This window comes from Conger conger, chromosome 8, assembly GCF_963514075.1.
Source record: "Conger conger chromosome 8, fConCon1.1, whole genome shotgun sequence".
Classification (NCBI taxonomy): Eukaryota; Metazoa; Chordata; class Actinopteri; order Anguilliformes; family Congridae; genus Conger; species Conger conger.
In genome coordinates this window covers 55,186,352-55,213,793 of record NC_083767.1, presented here as the reverse complement: position 1 = coordinate 55,213,793, position 27,442 = coordinate 55,186,352, and the positions used below count along the sequence as shown (strand labels likewise).

Genomic DNA, 27,442 nt, shown 5'->3' with positions numbered 1-27,442 from the left:
CCACCCTCATTTTCTCTACATCTTCTGTCGGCTTCTCTCAAGATCTACTGTCCTCATCTACTGTCAGCTTCTATCAACATCTACTGTCCTCATCTACTGTCAGCTTCCAACAACACCTACTGTCCTCATATCTACTGTCAGCTTCTCTCAACATCTACTGTCCTCATAGCTACTGTCAGCTTCTCTCAACATCTACTGTCCTCATATCTACTGTCAGCTTCTATCAACATCTACTGTCCTCATCTACTGTCAGCTTCTCTCAACATCTACTGTCCTCATATCTACTGTCAGCTTCTCTCAACATCTACTGTCCTCATATCTACTGTCAGCTTCTCTCAACATCTACTGTCCTCATCTACTGTCAGCTTCTATCAACATCTACTGTCCTCATATCTACTGTCAGCTTCTCTCAACATCTACTGTCCTCATCTACTGTCAGCTTCCAACAACATCTACTGTCCTCATATCTACTGTCAGCTTCTCTCAATATCTACTGTCCTCATATCTACTGTCAGCTTCTATCAACATCTACTGTCCTCATATCTACTGTCAGCTTCTATCAACATCTACTGTCCTCATCTACTGTCAGCTTCTCTCAACATCTACTGTCCTCATATCTACTGTCAGCTTCTCTCAACATCTACTGTCCTCATCTACTGTCAGCTTCTCTCAACATCTAATCTCCTCATATCTACTGTCAGCTTCTCTCAACATCTACTGTCCTCATATCTACTGTCAGCTTCTATCAACATCTACTGTCCTCATCTCCTGTCAGCTTCTCTCAACATCTACCGTCCTCATCTACTGTCAGCTTCTCTCAACATCTACTGTCCTCATATCTACTGTCAGCTTCTCTCAACATCTACTGTCCTCATATCTACTGTCAGCTTCTCTCAACATCTACTGTCCTCATATCTACTGTCCGCTTCTCTCAACATCTACTGTCCTCATCTACTGTCAGTTTCCAACAACATCTACTGTCCTCATATCTACTGTCAGCTTCTATCAACATCTACTGTCCTCATATCTACTGTCAGCTTCTATCAACATCTACTGTCCTCATATCTACTGTCAGCTTCTATCAACATCTACTGTCCTCATCTACTGTCAGCTTCTCTCAACATCTACTGTCCTCATATCTACTGTCAGCTTCTCTCAACATCTACTGTCCTCATCTACTGTCAGCTTCTCTCAACATCTAATCTCCTCATATCTACTGTCAGCTTCTCTCAACATCTACTGTCCTCATATCTACTGTCAGCTTCTATCAACATCTACTGTCCTCATCTCCTGTCAGCTTCTCTCAACATCTACCGTCCTCATCTACTGTCAGCTTCTCTCAACATCTACTGTCCTCATATCTACTGTCAGCTTCTCTCAACATCTACTGTCCTCATATCTACTGTCAGCTTCTCTCAACATCTACTGTCCTCATATCTACTGTCCGCTTCTCTCAACATCTACTGTCCTCATCTACTGTCAGTTTCCAACAACATCTACTGTCCTCATATCTACTGTCAGCTTCTATCAACATCTACTGTCCTCATATCTACTGTCAGCTTCTCTCAACATCTACTGTCCTCATCTACTGTCAGCTTCTCTCAACATCTACTGTCCTCATATCTACTGTCAGCTTCTCTCAACATCTACTGTCCTCATATCTACTGTCAGCTTCTCTCAACATCTACTGTCCTCATATCTACTGTCAGCTTCTATCAACATCTACTGTCCTCATATCTACTGTCAGCTTCTCTCAACATCTACTGTCCTCATCTACTGTCAGCTTCTCTCAACATCTACTCTCCTCATATCTACTGTCAGCTTCTCTCAACATCTACTGTCCTCATCTACTGTCAGATTTTCTCAACATCTACTGTCCTCATCTACTGTCAGCTTCCAACAACATCTACTGTCCTCATATCTACTGTCAGCTTCTCTCAACATCTACTGTCCTCATCTACTGTCAGCTTCTCTCAACATCTACTGTCCTCATATCTACTGTCAGCTTCTCTCAACATCTACTGTCCTCATATCTACTGTCAGCTTCTCTCAACATCTACTGTCCTCATATCTACTGTCAGCTTCTCTCAACATCTACTGTCCTCATCTACTGTCAGCTTCTCTCAACATCTACTCTCATCATATCTACTGTCAGCTTCTCTCAACATCTACTGTCCTCATCTACTGTCAGCTTTTCTCAACATCTACTCTCCTCATCTACTGTCAGCTTCCAACAACATCTACTGTCCTCATATCTACGGTCAGCTTCTCTCAACATCTACTGTCAGCTTCTCTCAACATCTACTGTCCTCATCTACTGTCAGCTTCTCTCAACATCTACTGTCCTCATATCTACTGTCAGCTTCTCTCAACATCTACTGTCCTCATATCTACTGTCAGCTTCTCTCAACATCTACTGTCCTCATATCTACTGTCAGCTTCTCTCAACATCTACTGTCCTCATATCTACTGTCAGCTTCTCTCAACATCTACTGTCCTCATATCTACTGTCAGCTTCTATCAACATCTACTGTCCTCATATCTACTGTCAGCTTCTCTCAACATCTACTGTCCTCATCTACTGTCAGCTTCTCTCAACATCTACTCTCCTCATATCTACTGTCAGCTTCTCTCAACATCTACTGTCCTCATCTACTGTCAGCTTTTCTCAACATCTACTGTCCTCATCTACTGTCAGCTTCCAACAACATCTACTGTCCTCATATCTACTGTCAGCTTCTCTCAACATCTACTGTCCTCATATCTACTGTCAGCTTCTCTCAACATCTACTGTCCTCATCTACTGTCAGCTTCTCTCAACATCTACTCTCCTCATATCTACTGTCAGCTTCTCTCAACATCTACTGTCCTCATCTACTGTCAGCTTTTCTCAACATCTACTCTCCTCATCTACTGTCAGCTTCCAACAACATCTACTGTCCTCATATCTACGGTCAGCTTCTCTCAACATCTACTGTCAGCTTCTCTCAACATCTACTGTCCTCATCTACTGTCAGCTTCTCTCAACATCTACTGTCCTCATATCTACTGTCAGCTTCTCTCAACATCTACTGTCCTCATATCTACTGTCAGCTTCTCTCAACATCTACTGTCCTCATATCTACTGTCAGCTTCTCTCAACATCTACTGTCCTCATATCTACTGTCAGCTTCTCTCAACATCTACTGTCCTCATATCTACGGTCAGCATTACCTGATGCAATAGGGTGTGCAGTAAGCCAGGGGGAGGAGCTGATACCAGGGCTGATGTGTGAGCTCAGGGCAGCGCTCCCTGTGCTCAGCCAGAGAGAGGTGTTTCCATGGCTACAGTGTCTTAACGTGTCTGTGCTCAGCTGGAGAGGAGCCTGGCAGACCAGGAGGAGCTGCTCCTGGAGAAGGAGCTGGTGTACGATCAGGTGAGCCAGCTCACCCAGCAGATCAGCGCTAAGGCCGAGGACGGGAAAGAGGACACGCTGAATCTGGCCAAGAAAGTAAGAACACATACAGACACACACACACACTCACACGCACACACACGCACCTGTGTGTGTGTGTGTACTGTCTCTGATTGTGTGTGTGTGTGTATGTACCGTCTCTGATTGGGTGTGTATGTATTGTTTCTGATTGTGTGTGTGTGTGTGTGTGTGTGTGTGTATGTACTGTTTCTGATTGTGTGTGTGTGTGTGTGTGTACTGTCTGTGTGTGTGTGTGTGTGTGTGTGTGTGTGTGTGTGTATGTACTGTCTCTGATTGTGTGTGTGTGTGTGTGTGTGTGTACTGTCTCTGATTGTGTGTGTGTGTGTGTGTGTACTGTCTGTGTGTGTGTGTGTGTGTGTGTGTGTGTGTGTGTGTGTGTGTGTGTGTGTGTATGTACTGTCTCTGATTGGCTGTGCCGCCCACACAGGTGAATGAGCTACAGAGCCAGCTCAAGGACACCACTAGGAAGCTGATGTCAAAGGTGTCTGAGGTCTCCATGGAGCAGGCCAAAGTCATAACGCTCCAGCAGGAGGTCAAGGACAAGGAGCAGCACCTGGACTCCTGTCAGCAGCGGCTGGAGCAGGGCCTGACGCCCTCCGAGGAGATGGAGCAGGCCTGGCAGCGCGCGCTGAAGGCTGAGCAGCAGCAGCTGGCTGATCAGCAGGAGCAGGAGATGGTGAGGAGCAGCCCCCAGGGCTGGGGCATTGCCTTTTAGTTGGCCCAGAGGTCCATTACCTGCCCTGCCCCCCTGCCCCCACCACCACCACCACCACCACTGCAAGCAACATCTTCCCCTGGGAGGTTTCCCGTCCAATTTCAGGAGCAGGGTGCTTTGCTGCTCGCTGGCAGTGGTGGAGAATCTAGGCTCGGAGAGTAAAAGCTCGGAAAGTAAAAGCTTCATCCAGGAGGTATAAATCATTAGTATAATCAGCTGACTGCGCTCATGGGTGGAAGAAAACCATGACAGCACTTTTACTTTCTGACCCCTGGACCACATCTGCTCGGCGGTGTCTTTCTCCCTTCAGCGTAACGGTGGGTTTTTAAAAAAATTTTATGCCGTCTTTCCTGATCCGTGTTTGTGTTCGCTCCTCCGTTCCAGAGGGCAGAGGAAGAGGAGAGGAGTCAGCTGCCCAACGGGGGCATCACCACGGCCGAGGCCCGGCCCAACGCCTACGTTCCCGAGAACGACCCCCTGCCCATCCCCCGGCCCTACGGAGCCCTGGCCCCCTTCAAACCCACCGAGCTCGGCTCCAACATCCGGCACATCCGCAAGCCCCAGCCCCAGCCTGTGGAGATCTAGCCCCGACAAGTGCCAGCCCAGCCCAGCCCAGCAGAGCAATTCAGTCGTATTTAATAAGGCTGTCAGTGATGCTTATTAAATATGAGAATATTAGCATTCTTCAGCCACATGGTACGAGTCTTATTACTTACGCCCCCGAGGCCACATTAAATGTTGAAAGTCACTCTAAGAAAAAACCCTGAGGTCAGAGCCAGAGAAACCTCTCAGCCCTGGATCTGGACTTGATTTCCTGCGGCATCGCAAACGGATAGCGTCAGCAATTTTATTGCCCTTCGATCAAAAGCTGTATTTTATTTAGCTCCTTGACAGCCTACAATAGATTTTTTTTTTTTTTTTTTTTAATGCCGGCATGTTCCGGAGATGTGATGCTCCTGGGATATACGGTTTATTTTCTGTGGCACTTGAAGGGCACCAACAGAGCTTTGCTTTATCAGTGAGAATGTTCTCTGGCTGACCATTAATTATCCTGTAGCAGTCTACTTAAAGGAATGGTATGAATAAGGAATACATTCATCTTCAAAGGTGTATTTTTATTTACAATGTACAATTAGTTGTACAATACAGCGGGGTCCACGCTGTTTGAAAAACACAAACGCGTTTTTAAAAAAAATCCCTTTTCCAGTTTATCAGTATGCAAGATTTATTTTGGGTCTAATACACCAATTTTCCAAATGTGCTTATCACAGTTCATTACCCCCTGATAATCACTAACAGGTCACTGGGAAAGGAAATATACAGCAAAAGTGTATCGCCCTCAGAAAGTGAGGATGCTTCCCGTTTTGCAGTAAGCTTGTGGGGGGGGGGTTCCCGTTTTCAATCGGGAGAGGCTGAGTGCAGTTGATTTCACAACTGCTCACTGAGAATCGGAAATTACACTGCTGCTTCACAGCCTCAGTGGAGCAATACTGCAGCCGGACCCAGTAATTACCTCTCCTCTAATTAGCTTTCCCGGAGAGCAGTCCAAGATGTTCCGAGTCAGCCATTTCCCAGAAGTGTTGCCGAGCTCCCTTCAGGGCACCGTCGCGCACTGAAAGTGCCCAAAATTCCACCGAATGTAGTCCACCTGCTGTAGTATGAGGACCAGAATCGTTTGTTTCAGTTTCACTGGTAATATGTCCAGTAGCACCTGGTTCCTTTTTTTTTTTTTTTTTTTTTTTTTTTGGGGAAACCCTATGGAATATATTAGAGGCACGGTGGAGAATGCAGACACCATGTGCCACGGTCTTTTTCATTTTCTGTCCCTCAGGGCTAGCAAACTAATGAAAGACATTTGTGTCTATATGTGGAAGACACAGCCCTTCTGCAAATTCAGGAGCAGAACACATAACTTATAAAGACCAGACCCTTCCACATGTGAAGTCCCCAACTCATAGAGGGCTGATGAGTAACATCCCACACCGTGCCTTGCACCCACCTAGGACCAGATCTTGGGTCCTAGTGCACATGAACCATGTGTATTAGGATGGCAAGGTGTGAGAGAGGCCTTTGCACACTGGTGTTAGTCTTCAGGGGCTCCTCTTCAGGCCGGCCTTGCAGTCCGTCCTCACTTGTCCTCCAGCCCCAACAAGATGAGGGTCTGTTTCAGCGCGGTCTCCTCAACAAACCTGGCGTCCACGTGCTCCTGCTCCTCAAACGGGTTCAGCACTGCAACACACCACCACAGATTTTCAGAAGGGGTCAAGGGTCAAAGGTCACATGATAGAGTCGCATGACATCATAGACGTTCCCAAGTACCTTGACTTTCCATATCGGAGAGAATTTTGGTGAGGTAGATGAGAGGCAGGAACTGAGGCTGGAAGCACGACTTCTCCCTCTCCCTGAAGACGGAGCCCTGAGAATGGTTAAAAAGATTTACCAAGCAATCTATATACACAAGAACGCCTAAAAATCATTTCAATTTCAGAAGCAGTTTGGTCTGCTTATGGCCATGAAAGGTGAAAATTAACAGATGGCAAGAGTATTTACTTTTGTCTTGGCGTGTTTCGCAAGGAGCCCTTGGACGTATTTCCTGGATATACAAGCCGAGCTTATTGGGTGATCCCACAGCTGGAAGAGCTTCTGTTCCCTGGACTGGTGACACAATATACACCCAAAAACGTCCTAATGTCATTCAATTCCAAACAGTTTACTAACACACATTTACTATTATTTAGCATCTTATCTTCACAGCATGAACTTGTAATCCAGCACATAATTCTACATGGCATATCGATAAACATTTGTAATGTAGCACAATTCAACAGATTAAATGGTATTTATACATGGGTTTACGTTAGCATTCTTTAAATTGGGCTTTAGTTGAAAGTCCTTGCATTCCACAAATATTTCTTAAATGCAAATCTAAAAGCAATTCATTGTTTAGACCTGCAATATACAAGCACACCCTACGGTCTATCTACACCCTATCTACCCTATCTACAGGAATTTCTCTTGATCTAATTGCTCTTAGTTTCTTGATGACAAAACTGGCCTGTGTGACTCAACTCAATGAATCATCAGTCAAGAATACCAACTGAACACACACATTACCACAGCAAGAAACTATGATTACAAAATACGAGAGGGCACTGGAGGAAAGGTTGAGGGTTTTAGAGACTTAGTTGAAGTTCATTTTTCTGCAATCACAGTGAAAGTGAAAAAGCGGTGATTCTTTACCTCAGGAAGTCTCTTTAGAATACTAAACTTGAGCTTTTCATTGTCATCGCTGTTGTCCAGGTCTGTAGGAACAGAATGGGGAAAAAAAAAAAGAATAACCCCACCCAGTTCATACTGTAAATCAAATTGTCATTGAAACCTTAAGAGGACAGCACTATGAAAATTACGTTTTGTGTGAAAGATTGCTTTTCAGAGTTGGGTAGGAAGTATTGTTGTTGCTCTCTTCCACACTCCATTCTCCAAACAGTAAACATAATTAATTACAAACGCAGTTTATGCTCCCCGAGACATCTACAAACATTGTTTTTGTTGGAAAAATGCTTGGCGTCACCGCAGCGGACTTGGAAGGCTGCATGATCTTGATGGCTTCAAAACAACTTTGTGATGCATCAGACACACTATGTGGTGGAGAGTTTTGATAGATTTCAGACTGTTTATTACTGCATTTATTAATTCAACCAGAATTCCAGGATTTTTATCTTTTCATCGTAGCCAATCAAGGTAGTTAATAACGTCACAGAGCCAGCACTTTTCATCACATAACTGATTTAGAAATTTATATTCAAACATATACAGTCTGAAACAGACACATTTAGAAAGTTAATTTACTTCCTCAGAAGTGCATACATAAATTACATTATTTCCTGTCATTTCTGGATAATGTTCTTAAGGGCAGGTACCAACACACTGCTGATTGGCTGGGAGGCACAGACAGTAACCGTCTTTGCACGAATCATCATCCACAGTAGGCCTGTCACTATGCAGACACAGTGCAGCACATGCACATTAATGTCACTTGGCAGGTTGACAAACTGAATCGTGGGTAATCCCTTCTCAAACCTCTTCCAACTGAGGATGCAGCCTCTGAGAGACATTAGGGCAGGTAAGAAAAAGGGGGAGGGTAGTTGAGTACTGGGCATCTTTATACATTTTATCCTTTATCTGAACTTTTCAGCCTCCTTTTTCTTTTCCCTGATTCCTTGGTCTTTCAATGCAATCTATTCACCCCCCCCCCCCCCCCCCCCAACTCCCCCAACTCCCCCAAAGGTCAAAACTTTTCATTCAATCGATCCTCTGCCGTCACTATCCTTGGGGACATACAGACCAACCACTAGGTACAGCAAAGACCATAGTCCTTGAATGCCCGTCTTTATTTAAAGCTAAGCACGCTACTTGCTGTACTAATAAATCTCCCCAGTGAATTTGCACACTGCCGGTGATGACTGTTCCTATATCCCAGCACCAGGAAAAGTACAGTGGGGCCCAGTGATGAACTCAGTAGCTCTGACTCAGACACGCAGCACGGGGAAGGATACCGCCCACCAGAAGTGAAATTCTAATTAATACAGTCCCTGAATAACTTTAACCTGAAAAGGACCCAGGCAACATCGCGTCACCATTCTCCCGAGAGTACCTACAGAGTGAATTACGGTACACCATGAGCTGAGCCTATTTTTTGGGGGGAAAAACTCCTTATTTGAGCATTCTTGCTTAAACCTAAGAATTTCTTGGGGATTTTTGAAAGAACCACCCAATCTTGCCTTTTTTCAATTATACATTTTATTTGTTGTCCTATCTTTTAGGCAATAGATACCAAATAAAAAAAACATGCAACACTTAAGTGTCATTGGACAAACTTTCTGCATCAACATGGCCATGCCACTGGACTGACGTTGTTCTAAGTGTTGAGCAACACCAGATGACCGTTAACCTCCAAGTAATTATGCCAAAATGAACAAGAGACAATCTTAAAGAAACAAAAGATGCTTATCCGGATGCTTACACTATATGGCCAGTCACAGAAAGACTATTGTTAGCATTACATGAAAGCACCAGTAATACTAAATATAATACCAGATACCAGATATAATATTTAAGATATGAATGTAGTATGAACCAAACTAATCTAAAAATAACAAATTTTAGTAAATTTAAAAAGGTGAGAACCTTCTGAGGGAAGTGAATGCTTTTAATTTAAATTTCAGAATTAAGTTTTCAGCTGAGAATACTTACAATAATGTGCCTCATAGCCAGTTTTAACTTTGACAATCAAACTCAACATCCATGGGATTCTTTTCTTGGAGGTGACTAAACTAGAGAAATTACATTCTGGGCGACATTGTCTTGGAGTGATTATTGACTCAGAGCTAAGCTTCAAGAAGGCGTATTAACTATTACCAGAACTGCATATTTGCATATAAGTATTGCAATAGTTAGACCATACTTCACCTTACAAGATGCTGATAAGTTGGTTCATGCTTTAGTTTTTTCAAGGATAGACTACTGTAATGCCTTATTCACTAAACATACAAAAACTGCTGTGAGCAAACTTCAGCTGGTACAAAATGCAGCAGCCAGAGTACTTAAGAAATTAGAGTACTTAAGAGCCTTAAGAAATTACTCAATACATATTTCTATGAACTAGCGTTTCATTAAGTTTTATAAATGTTTTAGCATACCATACCCGATACATTTTTATACTGTTGTATCGTCTCTTGCGATTATTTTACATAATTTATATTACTGCCCTTTTAAAATTACCGTTACAAAAAATACTTTTTCTGTGAAGCACTTTGAGCTAGATTTTAGGTATGAAAGGTGCTCTAAAAATAAAGTTCATCCATAAATCAGGAAACTTTGTGTGTTGGTATGTGTGAACAGGAGGAGACAGTGTGTGAGTGTATATTAGTGAGGCCAGCAGTGAGACAGTGAGTGTGAATCAGTGAGGACAGTACTGAGATACTGTGTGTAGTAGTGAGGACAATATTGAGACAGTGCGTGTGTATTAGGACATTATTGAAACACTGCTTGAGTATAATAGTGAGGGCAGTAGTGAGACAGTGTGTGTGTATTAGTGAGGACAGTACGGAGACTGTGTGGGTATATTAGTGAGGGCAGTAGTGAGACAGTGTGTGTGTATTAGTGAGGACAGTACGGAGACTGTGTGGGTATATTAGTGAGGACAATATTGGGACAGTGTGTGTGTGTGTAGTAGTGAGGACATTATTGAGACTGTGTGTGTGTATTAGTGAGAACAGTATATTAGTGAGGACATTATTGAGACAGTGTGTGTGAATTAATGAGGACAATATTGGGACAGTGTGTGTGTGTGTAGTAGTGAGGACATTATTGAGACTGTGTGTGTGTGTGTGTATTAGTGAGGACAATATTGGGACAGTGTGTGTATTAGTGGGGACATTATTGGGACAGTGTGCGTTTGTGTATTAGTGAGGACATTATTGGGACAGTGTGCGTTTGTGTATTAGTGGGGACATTATTGGGACAGTGTGCGTTTGTGTATTAGTGGGGACAATATTGGGACAGTGTGTGTGTATTAGTGAGGACATTATTGAGACTGTGTGTATTAGTGAGGACAATATTGGACCAGTACCTGTCATTAGGCGTGACACAAAGGTCTCAGTGAGCTGCAGCAGGCCATGGTCCACATACTGCAGGAAGGTGTGCCGTGGAAGACAGCGCACCCCAAGCACGGACAGCAAAGTGTGGTATCCTGCAACCAGAGACCCACCACTGATGAGCATTCAGACTGCCTCGTCTTTTCTCACACAGGTACGCTCCGAGCGGTTATCCAAAGCCAATCCAAAACCAACACAACCCATCCGTAAACTTGTGTCTAAGCTGTAAACGGGTAGAATGTGATGAGACGAGGTAACTCGTCAAAAAGTGTCATTCATTTCCCATAAATGTCCCTTCTGCTAGTGCCTGCATTCATCCCTGAGAGCTAACACCACTCCTTGTTGAACAAACATGAGTTATTTTAGCGTGCCCATGGAACAGTCCTGTCTGGAAGTGTTCTGGGGCAAGCCACACATGAAGGCAAAGTGTGTGTTTTTCTGATACAATTTTTTTTTTTTTGCGTTTCGGATAATTTAATTGACTTCACAACATGCCAACAACCATGAAACCAAAAACATGTGCCGCTTTTATTAACTACTTGAGGACAAGTGCAATGCACAGTTCCCATTTCTGTATTAACACTGAGGTTAGATGAGGCCCCTGAGTCATCAGCTCTCACCCACGTTCTGGTTTTTTTGGTTTTTTTGCTTGTGTCAACACAGAAGCGGGAACTGTCCATTGCACTTGTCCTCAAGTAATTAATAAAAGCCGCATTCGTTTGACTCACACCAACGCAGGTACAGGGCCTGGCACAGCCAAGCTCAAATGAAGTGGGAGGATGTTTTCATTGTCATTCACTGGAAGGAGGGTTTTACGCCAAGTTTCCACAGCTTGCATGCAGATCAATGGTCTCTCTGTATGCAGACTGTAGCTGCTAGAACTGGTGTGTCATATTCATAAAGGGTAGCATCTAGCAGCGCACTGCTCGAATGGAAGTTACTGGTCATCACTCACTGAAGGCCTCATGAGAACACAATTACTTTTCCCTTGCTTATGCCCTGCTGTTCCGGGAGGTCAGGGAGGGCCATAGTACTTTCACAGAGCGCAGTTGTTCCTACCAGGAGGGAGGGGTAGACACAGGCCTTTCGTAGCTTCCAGAATGCGGCTCATCACGTGAAAGACGGCCCACTCATTCCGACCACCCTTCTGCTTACTAAAGCAGCAGAGGAGAGCAAAACACACAGGGCAGGAGAGTCAAACAGGACAGTTGGGCAGGAGAGACAAGTACAGAACAGGAGAGAATCAGAGTCAAACAGAACAGTGGGGCAGGAGAGTCAAATACAGAACGGTAGGGCAGGAGAATCAAATACAGAACAGTCGGGCAGGAGAGACAATTACAGAACAGTAGGGCAGTAGAGTCAAAAATACAGAACAGTAGGGCAGTGCAGTCAAATACAGAACAGTAGGGCAGAAGAGTGAAATACAGAACAGGGGAGAATCAGAGTCAAACACAGAACAGTAGAGAGTCAAACACGTAGAACATTAGAGTCAAACACAGAACAGTAGGGCAGGAGAGTCATAAAACAGAACAATAGAAAAGGAGAGTCAAACACAGTACAGTAGAGAAACACAGCCAAACACAGACTAATAACAGGAGAGTCATACACAGAGAACCTGGGAGTCTGACAACACCCTGCTAGCAGACCCATGGTAAGGAAAAGCAGATGGGGGGGGGAGACCTCACACAGCATACGCTCTCCACAGCTGCAGCTGCAAGGGCACCTACTGTCCACTGCCGTTCACAGCATCCAGAGTGAAGCACTTACAAAGACAGCACGTGAGGGCCCAGCTCGTACTTCAACCACACCGTCTCCAGCATGTTTCTGACCAGCTCCAGCTAAACACAGACGTGAGGCAGCGAGGTCAGAGAGGCATACTGCACCTGCTTCCACACCTGCACGGTGTGAAGTAACACTCACAGGACAGCCATTTTATGTTTCACAATTCCTTATTCTTATCAAAAATGAATCCACACCCAGGACCTAGCACAAGCTGTTTGTCAGCACGCACGCATGCACACACACACACACACACACACACACACACACACACGCATGCACGTTCCACAAACATGATAGCCTCACACCTGACAGGCATGCACACTCCGCCCTGCCGACCACAAGTTATGACTCACTTCCTATTACACTGGCTTTAATGCAATAACAGGATGTTACCGTGCACCTCTCGTTTCCTCATGACATATTTTGTAAACCGTGAAAAAAATGTGGGGGTTTTACTAGGAAACCAAGACAAGTGTATCCCTCAGAAATGCATATCTAGGAATTGCACATGTGCCCATTTTGCTGACCTCAGGACCGGTTGCGCGTAAGGGATACATTTCACATGTCACTGACGCAGGACACCAAAATAATTTTCCAGCAACTGCATGCATGTCAGCGGGCGGCCTGTAGCGTTGTGGTTAAGGTACACGACTGGGACACGCAAGCTCGGTGGTTCGATCCCCGGTGTAGCCGCAATAAGATCCGCACAGCAGTTGGGCCCTTGAGCAAGGCCCTTAACCAAGGCCCTTAACCCTACATTGCTCCAGTGAAGTCTCCTGCTAGAACTGTAAGTCACTTTTGATAAAAACATCTGCCAAATGACATGTAATGTAATGTCAATTAATACAGGGCATTGGCAGGTCTAATTTTTCAGTTATGCTTTAACAAAAAATTATGTTTTTGTGTGTGTGTGTGCAGAGACTACTGCCAATTAAAAAGGAAGCAAAATAGCACAAACCAGCTTTGCGACGTAATTGACAACGAGTGTGTCAATCTTCTTCTTTCCCAGGCTAAGTAAATGCCTGTTCAAGTGTTCCCTCAATTTGTCCACCATCTGTATGAAATGTGAGACAAGAGGTACACCATGTAGAGTATGAGGAAAGGGAGAAATGGGGGGTTTAGTTCAAATAGCTAAGCTCTTACAATTCGCTGCAATTGTAGCCGTTTTCTCTCAAAACATCTGAACAATGTCAAAATATTTCCACTAGTCCTCAGTAACAGGAAAAGGTTGGAAGCGGACGTACAGTACTGTGCAAAAATGTTGGCACCCCTGGTCAAAAAACCTCTTACAATTAATGTTGAAGTGAACAAAACCTGACCTCTAAATAGTACAAAGTTAAACATAACACATTTCTTTACATTTTAAAGCAAGATTACTTTTTTTTTTTTTTTTTAAAGGAAAAAGGCCCTGTGCAAAAGTTTGGGAACCTTTTCAATTCCCCATTCTTCCTGGCAGAACACCACTAGTTCAGAAATACTCTTTGGCCTTTTTGCATATACGGCATGTTTGAGATCTCTCCAAAGATTTTCAATAATATTATAGTCTGGGAACAGCGGTGGCCATTCCAAAATGATTTGATTTCAAGGTATGCTTTGGATCATCGTCTTGCTGGAATACCCAACCTCTCTTCAACGTTAATGTCTGGGCTGACCTTTGAACATTAGCTTCTAGAATTTCTTGATATTCAGGTGGAATCCATTCTTTTACATTACATTTACATTGCACAATATTTCCAATCGCACAATATTTTCTGTGCCCCCAGCTGCCACACAACCCCAAAGCATAATGGACCCCACATGCCTACTTCAGAATAAAAAGTTCAAAAAGTGGGATACTCCCTCATTGAAGCCCTAACGAGTAAATCACCTGGGCCTTAGTAATCATCTTTTTAAAAAGTAACAAAGAATAATACAAAATGAAAATAAAAAGCAATCTTGCTTTAAAAATTTGCAGAAAGGTCTCGTGTTTAACTCTGTAGCGTTCAGAGTTCAGATTTGATTTTGATCGCATACAGATTCACGGTAACAGACATTTAAACCGGGGTGCTCAAATTTTTGCAACCTACTGTAGAGTTAACTTCCCTGACCAGGGGGTGGGGGGGCAGAGCATAGGAGAGGTGTGTAGAGGAGGAAGATAGGTCGCTTGAAACCAAACACCAAATGTGATTGACAGCTTTCTAAAAATAAAAATGTGGTGCGCTCTTAACATCTGTAAACAGTTTGGAGAGACACGTTTATAAACGTGTCCTTAAAAAGCAGTCAAATAATTACTACTTTAACCCTTCAAGCACCAGTTCCAGCACATTACAGCCAATAAAAAAAAAAATTCAGAACCAATTTTCAGAACAAAAATGACTATGCTTTTGCTTTGGATCATGTTCTTCTGTGGAAAATTCCAACTGGATTGTTATGAGATTTTACCGGAACATTAACCAGCTGTAAATGTGCATCCGTTCCAGGTCTGACTGAGGTGGAAATGTTGATGACAGGATGTCTCTGTCAGTCTGACCAATGTTACATGGCGCGTCCATGCATGCGCACGTTTTCTTCCTGCCACCACCCTCCATGGCGCACTACGCCCGTACTCACCAGGCCTATCAGCGCCCTCTGCTGCTGATCCTCCTCCTGAAAGAGGGGCACCACCTTCTTGTCTAGAGGAAAGCAGGGCACGCATAGGTCACGGAGACATCACAGCCTGGGGATGACATCACCGTTTCCACCCCAGGGGGAACGCGGGGTGACCCCGTACTTGGCCGCAGTGAGGGGAAAAGTGTGCGCTTGACGGCAGCAGTGTTGCCCCCAGCCCTGGACCCCCAGCGGTTCAGAGAGAGGGCAGCAGGGGCTGGGGTCAGAGGGAGAGAGGGGCCTGCTGGTGCTGAGTGGAGATGTAGCCCCTTCTGTAACCATGGGAACAATTCCAGCTCCTTTTTTCGGGCTTTACCCATGTGCTGAGGAATGCAGGACTGAAATCTGAGCTGGGGGGGATTTTCTTTCTTTTTTTTTTTTTTCCAGTTACTCAAGGAACTTTCTGGTCTGTAGGCTACGCAACAGTTTGCTGCCTCATTAAAATAACTTTGGGTGAATTTATCAAAGCAGGTTAGGCTGATTGGAGAGTCTAAATTGCCCGTGGGTATGAGTGTGTGAGTGAATGGTGTGTGTGCCCTGCGGTGGACTGGCGACCTGTCCAGGGTGTATTCCTGCCTTTCACCCAATGTATGCTGGGATAGGCTCCAGCCCCCCTGCGACCCTGTTCAGGATAAGCGGGTTAAGATAATGGATGGATGGATGGATTATCAAACGAAAAGTCTTACCTAAACGCCAGGTATCCACCATGGACAGCACTCTGAGGTTGTGAAAGAAAAGGGATGGAAATAGTCACTGCTTTCTGATCACATGAAACCGTCTCATGTTCCCCAAACTGAACTCCGTACCTAAACCGACTCCAGCCACTAACGTGTTAAATTGAGCATGTGTGGCATATTGTGACACACAAGCTCCTCCAACTTCAGTTACAGTAAATGGTAAAAATGAACTTCCAGGCAACAAGTGTCACAGTATTAGCGGTTTCGCACATGTAGGCAAATGTCATTGCTGAGTCGTCATCTTGGCCCATTGATTCCCCCCCCCCCCCCAGGAGTCCTCGCTCACTGAACTTTCTAGAATCACACTTCACTTTCCCTGACTCCCTCACTTCCTCCTACAAATGCTACATTCTAAACATACTGTTCCCGACCTACTTTTTGGTATTCTCCTCAATGTGTCGAAAACTGTTGGCAGGCTTCTTCTCCTCTGAATTCTGAAACAAATAACACGTGTCCATTTATTTCCATTCAACAGTGAACACTTTTATGGCCTTGTTTACTGGGAAACAGAAAATTATGCCACTGTCCCTGCCACCCCCCTGCATTCAGTGAATCACTACATAATGAGTACACATTGTCCATGGAAAAGGGAAGTACAGGGCAGGAGACAGGAAAAGGACCGAAAGGTTGAAATCGGCTACACCGGCAGCGCCCTTTGGCACGCCGCACTGTGGAGAAAGCACACACACAGCCGTCCGGACCTCACCATTTGGGCCAGCAAGCGGGACCAATCTGCCTGGATCAGAGAGGTTCTGTATCTTGGGTTTGGAACTGCTTCAAAGTATTTCATCTTCTCCATGTTCCACCGGAGTTCCTCCCAGTATCCTTTGAAGTGCCTGGGCTTTTTCCACCAGATAACACATAAAACACACTTAAAACTGGGAAGAAAAAACAACACTTTTGTAGGGGTTGGGTGTTGCAGGTTCTGAGTTGTTGACGGTGAGTTGCTTAATTGGTAGCAGTCCTAGAAATCTGCTGAGATAAATCCAGCACCATACACTGGGTCTATACCCTCAAATTGTTTTTAATTGTTTAATTGTTGTAGTTTGATTGGTTTAAAACATTAACCAATCAAGGTCATAGGTTGATGAACCAATCAACAATGAGACTGACCTTGCAGGTTCCATTAACAGTACACATAACAATTGTGGCGATAATGCCAAAAATAAGAAAACTGGATAGAGCTCGCTCTAAAACTACAATAAACATTTCAGCACAATTCAGAAGGCAGTGAGAGTTTTAGGAGCTTCAGTGGAGTTGAAGACCAACATGGAGTTTGTACCGTTTCTGCTGGACAGGTAGGTCTAAATTTGAACAATAATATACCAGAACTTCCTGCTTGCCAGTCGATTGTACCTTCAATGAATTTAACCACTGAAGTAGCTAGGTAGCTATTATTGATAACACTAATAAATTCACCAGCTAGTTCCTTTAAGAAAGAAAGGTTTGGTAACGTTATCTGTGTGGTAGGTGATGTTAGGCAGTTTACCTAGGCTAGCTAGGTAAGCTAATGTTACCCGTTTGATAGATAACATTAGCTAGAACCAGCTGGAACCCTGCTACCTAGCATAGATAGCTAATGCCTGGTTCAGAGTAAGGTTACACAAATTAGTGTGACCAGTCTGTCCTTCTAGATGGAGCAAGATGTTTTGATTGCCAAATCTGATGGTGGGACAAACATATCGTCTAGCCAGAGCCTGTCTAGCCCGGTTTGGGACTAGTACAAAAGCAGCATAAGTTTATACAACTTTTGCTCCTTTTGTACTTTCTAAAAATTGCTGGCTATATAATCTAGGTAGCCATCACTGCCAATTGTACCGTTTGAGTAAAACTGGCTCCCTAGAATGTTAACTCCTTTATTTATATTTGCCTTTATTTAACAGTAATGAAAACCAGCCCACAACTTCAAGGCCGAACAGGCAGTATGTTTTGCCAGCCTGAGCGGGTGTGGGCGTGTGTCTCTTCCTCTGTGGGCAAGGCCAATGGGTGTTATGTTTTTCAACATTCTTAACAACAATTTATAAAAACATATATTTTGTAATAACTTAAAAGTGGTACACCCCATATCCTGGGCCCCCCAAGCCCTCCAGTGCCCCCCCCACCACCATCTGTGGGAAATCTTGCCTACTGTAACCTTAAATTACAGTTACATCATCATAATAATAATAATCTTAATAATAATAATAATAATAATAATAATAATAATATTTATTTACAGAGTTACAAAGTTCTTTACACAGAATAAAATAAAACAATAATATGAAAGAATAACTCAAAATTAGGCCCTGCCTAAAACAATGTGTCCGGTCAGCCTTAATGCAGTACACATTTTACCCATGAGATACGCATTCTTCTTCCATTAGTAAGTGTTACCCTGTTGTACTTTCACCACTCATCTGCCATCTAGTGCATGAGGGATGTACTGCACCCCAAAAGTCATTCCTGCAAATTGAGCCTTCAGGTCTGAATTTCTTACACCAAAATTAAATTCAAATCAGACATGTTATATTAATATTAATACACGGCTTTGTTGAACTCTCAATTCTGACTGGTCACTGACAGGCACTGCATGGTCAGATATTTCTTAATAATGGCCACTGCTATGGGTAACGCATTGCTTTTCATATCACGTCAAATTAATGGTTCATTTCTTTCATATGGTATTAGCCGTGTAATAAGAAAGATTATCTAACCCTACGTGGTGTGCCAGCGAAAAATAATGACCTTTGCGGAGTGGTTCTTCGACTCAGCGTTGGACGGCGGGCCTTACCTTTCCTCGAAACACTGGCTCACAGAGGAGCTCAGAGGAACACTTCACACCAGGGATCTCTTTCAGACACACAGGCAAGTCCTGTAACGCGCACACACACACACACACACAAACACAGACAACATGTTTTTGTCTGAGTCACAAGTCCTGAAAAACAGAAACACAAACACACACACACACACACACACACACACACAGACAGACAACATGTTTTTGTCTGAGTCACAAGTCCTGAAAAACAGAAACACACACACACACACACACACACACACACACACACACACGCACGCACAGCGTGTTTTGTCTGAGTCACAAGCTCTGTGATGCAAGACGCATACACAAGCAGTGATAACTCATAATTCCACTCAAACTGGCGCCATAGAAATCAATCATTAACTTCTGATTTCATTCCATACTTAAGTTAAAGCAGGACGTGTGTCATCAAAAATCTTGCTACTTCATTCAACACCAGTGAACTCTTACAGACCCGTAAGTACCAAATACACCTATACCCAAAAGTAGAGACAACCACACACACACACACGCACACGCGCACACACACACACACGCACAGTGTGGATACTGCTGATTTGGCTACACTCAGTCCTCACCCTTTCAAAATCTAGCTGTTTTTCCTGACTTTTTGGACAAAGCCCTTACCTTCCTCTCGAGCACAGATGAATATGGCAAGACTTTATCCAGACTGAGAGACTGCTGGTACACCATCCTGTACAGGGAAGCTGTCATTGAGGAGAACAATATATATTTACACCTGGAACACAGGGCTGAAAAGCCATTTAAATACCGTGCAGTGCCTCGACCACACTCACCCAGTATGAATTCCTGAATCTGATCAAAGTTCTCCAAAGCCATGACATTCTCACAGATCCAGTGTATGATCTGTACAAAACAGAGTACTGGTGACCACAGACATCAAACATGCCAAGGCAACAATGTCGAACTTGGGACAGCTCAGCCAAACTCCAAACTGAATTTACCCACGGTCAGGGCCAAACAAATAATAATCTTTCCGAACCAAAATGGGCTTAAATCACAATTTACAGAGAGGCATTTTGCCCATAAACAGAGTGACTCATTACCGTAACCCTCCCCTGTACCGTGTACCCTGGACCTCGCTCACCTTCAGCTCAACCTCCGGGTCGGGGCTCATGTAGACCAGCATGCAGTGCAGGCAGGCCAGCCGCTGAGCGTCCAGTCTGCTCTGGCACAGGAGGTCCAGCAGGGCGGAGTGGCTGATCCCGACCCTGCACATCGTCCCGGACCGCACATCCAGCAGCGTGGCGTCAGGGAGGGTCAGAACCTCACTGCTGGGCCCGAGCTGACCCAGTCTGGCATCTCCGCCTGCAGGACCATTACATTACATTACATTACATTACATTACATTACATCAACGGCATTTGGCAGATGCTCTTATCCAGAGCGACATACAGTTGATTAGACTAAGCAGGGTTGCTGGAGCCAGGGTCCCCTGGCAACGCAGGGTTAAGAACCCTTGATCGAGGGCCCAACGGCTGTGCGGATCTTATTGTGGCTACAGTGATCGAACCGCCGACCTTGCAGGTCCCAGTCATGTACCTTCACCACTACACTACAGGTCGCCTCGGATACCAACACACCTTCAGGTTTGTAGCTGAGTAACAAGCACACTGTGGGTGAGTGTGTGTATTTTCATTTAAAAAATAATTTCCTCCCTATTTTTGTGGTGCAGGGCGGGCTCACCAGAGAGGAAGAGGCTGTGGCAGGGCAGATCCTGCTGCCTGCTGTTGATGAAATGCAGGAAGTGCCCGGCCAGGTACACCACGATGTAATAATCTGGAACAGCAACAGGGTCTCAGTCAGGCACATAGCACCACAGCACCAGCACTCATTCCAATGTAACAGAGATAGCAGCCATGGGCTAGGATTACAACTGGAAGGTTGAAGGTTCGGCTCCAATGTAGGACACTGCTAAGCAAGGTAAGTAACCTGAAATGATACAGTAGACTACATACGCAGCAGTATAAATGGATTACATGTAATATACTACTTCTGCTGCACTATGCACTATGCAATTACTGCCTCTATGTGACCAGAGAACTACAGGGTTCTGAGTGACATTTTGTTACAACTGGGTAATACACAAATAAACACTTTATTCATAATTCGTTACATATGCATGGTGTGAATAAATATTTAACTTCTGGGAGTAATTCCAATTTTTAGGAACTTCTAAACCAATGAGTTGACAAGGACTTTAAAGCGAAATATCTCATAAATGTACAAAGGGCAGATAGACCCCTGTAATTCTCAGGTCTCGACTACCAGAACAAATAACATTCACACCAATGTTATCCACGTAAGAGAATGTAATGAATATGTAATGTCTGTAATGAATGTGTGTGTAACTATTCTAATTAAAACAATCAAACAGAGTCATAGCAGCACTGTGTAGCGGACTCACCCAGGGAGAGAAACAGCAGGTCTCTGGCCCTGGGCGGTGTGTCTCCCTGTATGGACACGCTGAAGGTCTTACTATAGCCTGCAGGGAACACAGAACAGTAACGTTCACACACCCAGCTAGGCCACACACAATCTGAGCAATACCAAAATACACATCATCTTATCATTAGAAGTAAAACGATTACATACATTTTACATTTACTTTTAAGCATTTCATTTGAACAAAAATGAACAACAGTATCCAGTTTACCGTACACTTTGCTTATGAATGTGCATGACTGGATCAAAGAGGAGACACTGTAATGTGTGTTTAATGAACATTACCTCTGTGCACAAAGGCGACTGTGTAAGCAAAGTCCCCGCTAGCTTGTACAGGGTGGCTATAGCACACACACATGCTCCCTGTGGAGGAAACAGTTGGCAGTGAGAATTCCTTCAAGAGGAATTACAGACAGATTACTTTATCAGGGAGCACCACTCATAGCCCAGTATCCATGCAAGTTAGATTTAGTGACTATGTTTAAAAACGGCTTTTACTCCATGTTAGGCCCAAGAGTTTCTTTTTCAGAGAATGCTAGGCAGTGGAAGGGCCAACTTGTCTTTCTTCTCATGTTTGTTTCTGGTTCTCTCACACTGGATTAAAAGCCATTAATACGATCAGCATTTTCTCTTCTTAGTTTTGTTATCACCCAATCAGTTATTACTAGGATTATTATTATTATTATTATGATTGTTAAGAAGATATGATTATTGCTCTTGATATTACTATAACTTACAGTCTGCAGGGTTCCACATCCCATGTGAAACATACATACAAAATAGAGACAAAAATGCAAGAACTTAAGTAATGAACAATAGACTCCATATGCAGTATCACACCAAACAAAGGTAAACCAACAAGCTTATTTCGGGATATAGGAACCGCAGCACTTGCCTGTTCTACTGGTGAAGACCAGAAGCTTCCCTCCTCCATCTTCCCACACCTCATCATTATAATGGTCATATCCCAAGTTAGTGAACCTAGAAATGAGATGAGAGTAAGTGGGTTGAATTACTTTCAGCAGACACAGTAAGAATATAAGTACAGCTCAGCTGTTAGCAGCCTTGAAATCTGTTCAGATACATTTGCCCCAGGCCTCCAAAGACCAGAAAATATTTGCACGCTGTTGCACGTCAGTTGACACCCCGTAATGCACATTTTCTGCACACATTTGGACTTTGACCTCTGAATAACTGTGGCAATGTTCTAGAATATAGGCTGTTTCACCGTTATGCAACCTATTCAATCCAGAGTGCAGGCATTTTTCCATTCCGTTGTCTTTGTTTATGATTATTAAAAATAACCATGAAGAGGAAGTTTCTATGGTTACTTTGCACAGCACAGCAAAGATGGGCGATAGCTCTGTGACTCGCCTGACCCGTTCCTCAAACATACAATTATTCTGCACTGAGACTCACATTACAGCCTAAAGGCTTAAACCACATTAACAGTTTCATTGATGTGCGGACATGGCAACAACAGCTACAGTCCAACTATAAATGGTAAATGGTTGGCATTTATATAGCGCCTTTATCCAAAGCGCTGTACAATTGATGCTTCTCATTCACCCATTCATACACACACTCACACACCAACAGCGATTGGCTGCCATGCAAGGCATCGAGGCACAAGGCACTCGTCAGGAGCATTTAGGGGTTAGGTGTCTTGCTCAGGGACACTTCGACGCAGCCCGGGCGGGGGATCGAACCGGCAACCCTCCGACTGCCAGACGACTGCTCTTACTGCCTGAGCCATGTCGCCCCCTATACAGTTCAACAGTCTAACTGTACAGTTCAACAGTCTAACTGCCGTGCTGAGGTTGAGAGGCTGACGAAGTGTTGACGGACTCGGACAGACAGTTACCTCACGGAGCTGAACAGGCTGGCAGGCAACTCCAGCGGCAGTTCAAACTTCAGGAGAAAACAGAAAAATAAATTATTAATGAATATTAATAATTCTCTGGTTCCCTCTGCAACATTCACTAAGAGACAGCATTTCCGTACCATAAGAAAGCGGCTTTGAGCAGTGAAATAGTCTTACCAGAGTTTCAAAGTTGCAGTCTGGGTAAAACTGCACACATCTCAACATGGATTTTTCCTGCATTAAAAGAGGAATGCATCACCACATCCTGTATGCTTGCTGACATTTTATTAGCAGATGGCTTTATTAAAGCCACTTGCACTTCTTACACTTTTACAAGTTATCTCTTTACTTCACTCTTTGCAATTTGATGTCTTGATCAACCTGGGATCTAAACCAACTTGATGATTAAATCTCTGTATAGCTCTGCTTGCTAGTTTGGCTGGAGCACCAATGCATCATCTCTCTGGCGCACTTATGTTGCTTCACCATATCCGTTTATGGGTTGATAATTATTAGTTTGAAACGACTATTGTCTATACACATACCAACACAACTGTGATATTAGGAAGAGAAGAGAGAGGGAGGAAGAGACTGGGTGTTGGGTTGTACCCTGGAGGTGAGGTAGAAGAGTCTCTGTGCCTCCACGTCCCACTGCACCCAGGTGAAATCTTCAGCAACCCTGTCTTTGACCAGGCGTTCTGGGTTCTGAATCACCTGGAACAGGAGACCATTCTGAACATCCTCTGATGTGACTACATAAAGCTAAGCAACAGCGAACAACCTTTTTTTCCCCCCCTCACTCTCAACTACCAGTCAAACTTTAGCAGAAAATGTATTACCGGCATATAATCTTTTCATCCATATTAATGATGCAATTTAAATTTAAATAAAAAACAAATAAATTACCCTTACCACTCTGTACCCTTCTTGTTTGACAAGGAATATATGGAATTGTTCAACGTCTGTAAAGGAAAGATATAAAAACATAAGAGCATGAATTGAGCTGCTCTTTCCTAAAAGAGGAACAGCGGGTTCTCTGCCAGCAAAGCAGTCCTTGAAACCACCACAACAAGCCACACAACACTGACCACCACTTACTTTCACTTCTGGGCATAAAACACACATTGACTCACTCAAAATACTTACATCCATCTTCTGCAAGCAGCAGGAGGTGACTCTCACGCACATTTTTCTTCTCAGTTTCAGGGTCTAAAAACTATATTAAACCATATTAATCATTAACATATTCATACAAATATTAATACACAATATTGCAGTCTTCACACGTGTGTACATATGGAACACGTACAGACATTAAACAAGTGATGGCAGATCAGTAATGTATCTTGAACATGAAAGTTGCAATATCAATAATTAATGCAACCCAAAATCCATAGGAAGACACCGGAGGACGCTTGCATTTGTATTATAGTGTTATGAAGTAGATTATCATGACCATTAACTCCACAGTGTAATGCTTGTAAGACTATGTTTTGTTAATTACGTTTCACAGTACCTGGACTCTGATTCTACAGTCGACGGCTTTCAGGACTTTGATGTTGTTTTGCGGACAGATCTCGATCAGCAGCGTTTTACACTTTGAAACTGGGAAAAGAGAAAGAAAACGAATTCAGGTTTAGTTTAATAAGAAGCATCAATCCACCTCACATGCACTAATTGTAAAGACTGCTGTGCAGTGGCTTCTTATATAGTATATAGCAATTCATATATCATAAATCTTTTTAAAGGACATAATTTGGACATTTGAAATAGAAAATCCATTGAAAATCTGACTGAATTGACACTGTTAAACTCCCAAAGCATTGGTTAGGACAATTTAAGATACCAGTATAACCGAGGGCCTTGTTCATACACATTGTATATCCAAAATGTGTCGTTCCTTATGATGATGCACATATCCAGGGAATATCCATTCTCTGCTGCAGGGAGCTGTTACTCACCGGATTGCAAACGGTCCTCTGCCTTTGCATCCTGTGACAGACTGACAGCTGAAATAAAGATGGTTGACATACTTGATGAATACCAAGCGGGGAGTCTGGAAAACAGGCTGGCGATGAACCACACACTCGTAGGCAGATATAAAGAGCAAATCTTTCACTGCTGTAGTTCTGCATTTTCTCATTGCACACTCTTGCTCGTATGTTGTAAATGGTTAAATGGTAAATGGTTGGCATTTATACAGCGCCTTTATCCAAAGCGCTGTACAATTGATGCTTCTCAATTCACCCATTCATACACGCATTCACCCACCAACGATGATTGGCTGCCATGTACAGGTCATGTACAGGCCTGATTGTCTTAATTCGATCACTGGCATTCAAGATGGCTCTCACAATGTGGCAGAGCCTAGAACAGATGACGATGAACTCCCTTAAGAGGACCTTACCAAGCAGTGTCTCTTCCTTGTTTACAGAGCAGCTGCTGACAAGCACCTCCTTGTCAAAAGTGTAGAGGAGCTGTAAACACATATCAGAGGGGGGGGGGGGGGGGAGGGAGAGAGAGAGAGAGAGAGAGAGAGAGAGGTCAGACTGGACTTGTCTTTTTCAGGGGTGTGTGGGTCTCTTTTAGGGGGCCGGAGATAACCTTGAACCTGGTGGTATGTTCTCTCTTGACCATTAATGTGCTAACGCAATGAGTGACTAAAGCTTGCGCAGGTAAAATTAACAGCTAAGAAATGGAATGCCTGTAGGGGTGCTCAAAATTCTAGTACAATTTTACTCCACACAGAGCTGGAGAAACACATTTGAATGTTTAGCATTAGATTAATTTAGTTAATCTTAGCCTGTAAAGATTTTTTGTAGGGGGGTTCAAGTCAAATTAGAGGGGTCAGAACCACCTGTAATTTGCACCCTGCTCAAAGGTACCTTGCTCTCACCTTATTTTGCTTGGTGCTGGGATCATACTTCCCTATCCTGGTGTTGCCTGTGGACCCCTGTTGGGGGAAGGAATCAGGAATAGGCAATTCACAGATGCAATTGATGCAATTCGGTAATAAAATGTGAGGCACACAACGTAAATATATTTTATACAACGTTAACTTACTTTCCATGAATACAGAACACCTCCATCCTTTTCCACGTTGAGAATTCTGGCGTCTACTTCTGCTGAAATAGAGGATTCTGACCAATGTAATCACACATATAATTCTGCCCCGGTCCCAGTTTGGAATCAATACTCTCGCCACAGAGTACGCTATTCATATTATTGCAGACCACGTAAAAGGCGAATCGGACAGGTATTCTACACTTCGTGCAATACTTGCCTTTTATTCGTCTCGCTGGGTCGTCCTTAGTTGAAATATGTGAAATAACATCTTTCTGAAGATCGAAAGTTGTGAGTAAAGTAAGCATATGGAGAAATATATTCGGTCTGCTACTTCCGCTCAGTCAAACATGAGAAGAAACTTGCACCGGACCGGAAAATTAAGTTACTCTGCTACGGAAACGGTTTTTGTGGCAAACGCGACATCATGTGATAGCGTAGTTAAAAAATGTTCCTCCCCTTAGACGGATATTGTTATCCTCATTTTGTTAACACGAGAACAAAGTGCACGCCCCACATGTCAATATCCGCAGAGTCGCCGGTTTTCTACGCAGAGGAGAATTCCCATTGAGTTCCAGCTACGCGGAACGAATCTCACTGTGACAGTCCCTTTGTGAAACACCTCCCCCAATTGTGTCACGCATGGAAAGCTCCAGCTGCGATTGGTCGGCGCAGTAATCAGTCTAGGGGATCGGAATTTTTAACGCCTTCGCTAGCTCTGTCACCTGATTTAGACAAAGGCCAGCATGAGAAATATGAAGTACAACTAGATATTAAAATCAATACCACCCGTTCCTTTAAGGTAATTTTGTTGTAATATTTTACAGTCCACAGACAACTCCGAACATCGTGACTCATCGTGTTATTGTTGTTTTCCAGATCATGTGTAGTTTGCGTCATATCTAAATTATGCAAGGACGTAAGAACTTTTAAGTAACTGCTGATAGACGATGTTATAATGTTGAGGAGAAATATATGTTGGTGCCCACATGAATTTACGTGATCTAGCTGCAACTATTACGCGATGGATTTTTGCGTTACCATGTCGTCTCCTACTGCATTTAACTTTTACTGCCACAAGATGGCAACCTTGCTTTGACATTGTGGTTTGACGTTAAGTCAACGTCATCACCGACAACTATGGTAAATCCATTATCTTAAATAAATAATATCGGCCTATATTTTATTTTGAATTGACAAAAAATAACAATACTGTAAAATTGATGGTAAGGCTGCATGGTGACTTGCATTGACTG

At 43.6% G+C, this 27,442-nt stretch overlaps 2 protein-coding genes across 4 annotated transcripts in view; one reads left to right on the top strand and one right to left on the bottom strand.

Annotated features, from left to right (window-relative positions):
- Positions 1–6,379, top strand: part of ccdc146 (coiled-coil domain containing 146) — a 38,761-nt gene extending 32,382 nt beyond the window's left edge. For all 3 annotated transcript variants that reach the window (XM_061251490.1, XM_061251489.1, XM_061251491.1), the window contains 3 exons: positions 3,353–3,490; positions 3,903–4,151; positions 4,575–6,379. In XM_061251490.1, coding sequence (XP_061107474.1) covers positions 3,353–3,490; positions 3,903–4,151; positions 4,575–4,775 — 588 coding nt within the window. In that variant the 3' untranslated portion in view covers positions 4,776–6,379. The remainder of the gene's footprint in view (positions 1–3,352; positions 3,491–3,902; positions 4,152–4,574) is intronic.
- gsap (gamma-secretase activating protein) lies at positions 5,285–26,769 on the bottom strand. The gene is made up of 31 exons (XM_061251532.1): positions 26,407–26,769; positions 26,187–26,248; positions 26,020–26,076; positions 25,531–25,600; positions 25,085–25,132; positions 24,640–24,728; positions 24,270–24,339; positions 24,036–24,085; positions 23,733–23,837; positions 23,301–23,357; positions 23,124–23,170; positions 22,151–22,240; positions 21,545–21,618; positions 21,222–21,299; positions 20,501–20,593; positions 19,902–20,122; positions 19,591–19,660; positions 19,421–19,500; positions 18,761–18,841; positions 16,697–16,831; positions 16,366–16,424; positions 15,940–15,971; positions 15,218–15,279; positions 13,587–13,682; positions 12,614–12,684; positions 11,906–12,000; positions 10,822–10,941; positions 7,431–7,492; positions 6,741–6,845; positions 6,510–6,606; positions 5,285–6,419 (listed from the first exon to the last, which is right to left on the bottom strand). Exons 1-31 carry the CDS (start codon positions 26,492–26,494, stop codon positions 6,319–6,321), a joined length of 2,565 nt encoding a protein of 854 aa, XP_061107516.1. The 5' UTR covers positions 26,495–26,769; the 3' UTR covers positions 5,285–6,318.
- Positions 26,770–27,442: the final 673 nt, after the last annotated feature.

What these genes read in the sequence shown, in the direction of transcription:
- gsap (XM_061251532.1), bottom strand. Translation starts at nt 26,494, where the DNA reads ATGCTTACTTTACTCACAACTTTCGATCTTCAGAAAGATGTTATTTCA. An exon ending in CCCAGCGAGACGAATAAAAG is followed by an intron (nt 26,249 to 26,406) that starts GCAAGTATTGCA and finishes CCTCTATTTCAG; the next exon opens with CAGAAGTAGACGCCAGAATT. An exon ending in AGCCTGTTCAGCTCCGTGAG is followed by an intron (nt 22,241 to 23,123) that starts GTAACTGTCTGT and finishes TCTCATTTCTAG; the next exon opens with GTTCACTAACTTGGGATATG.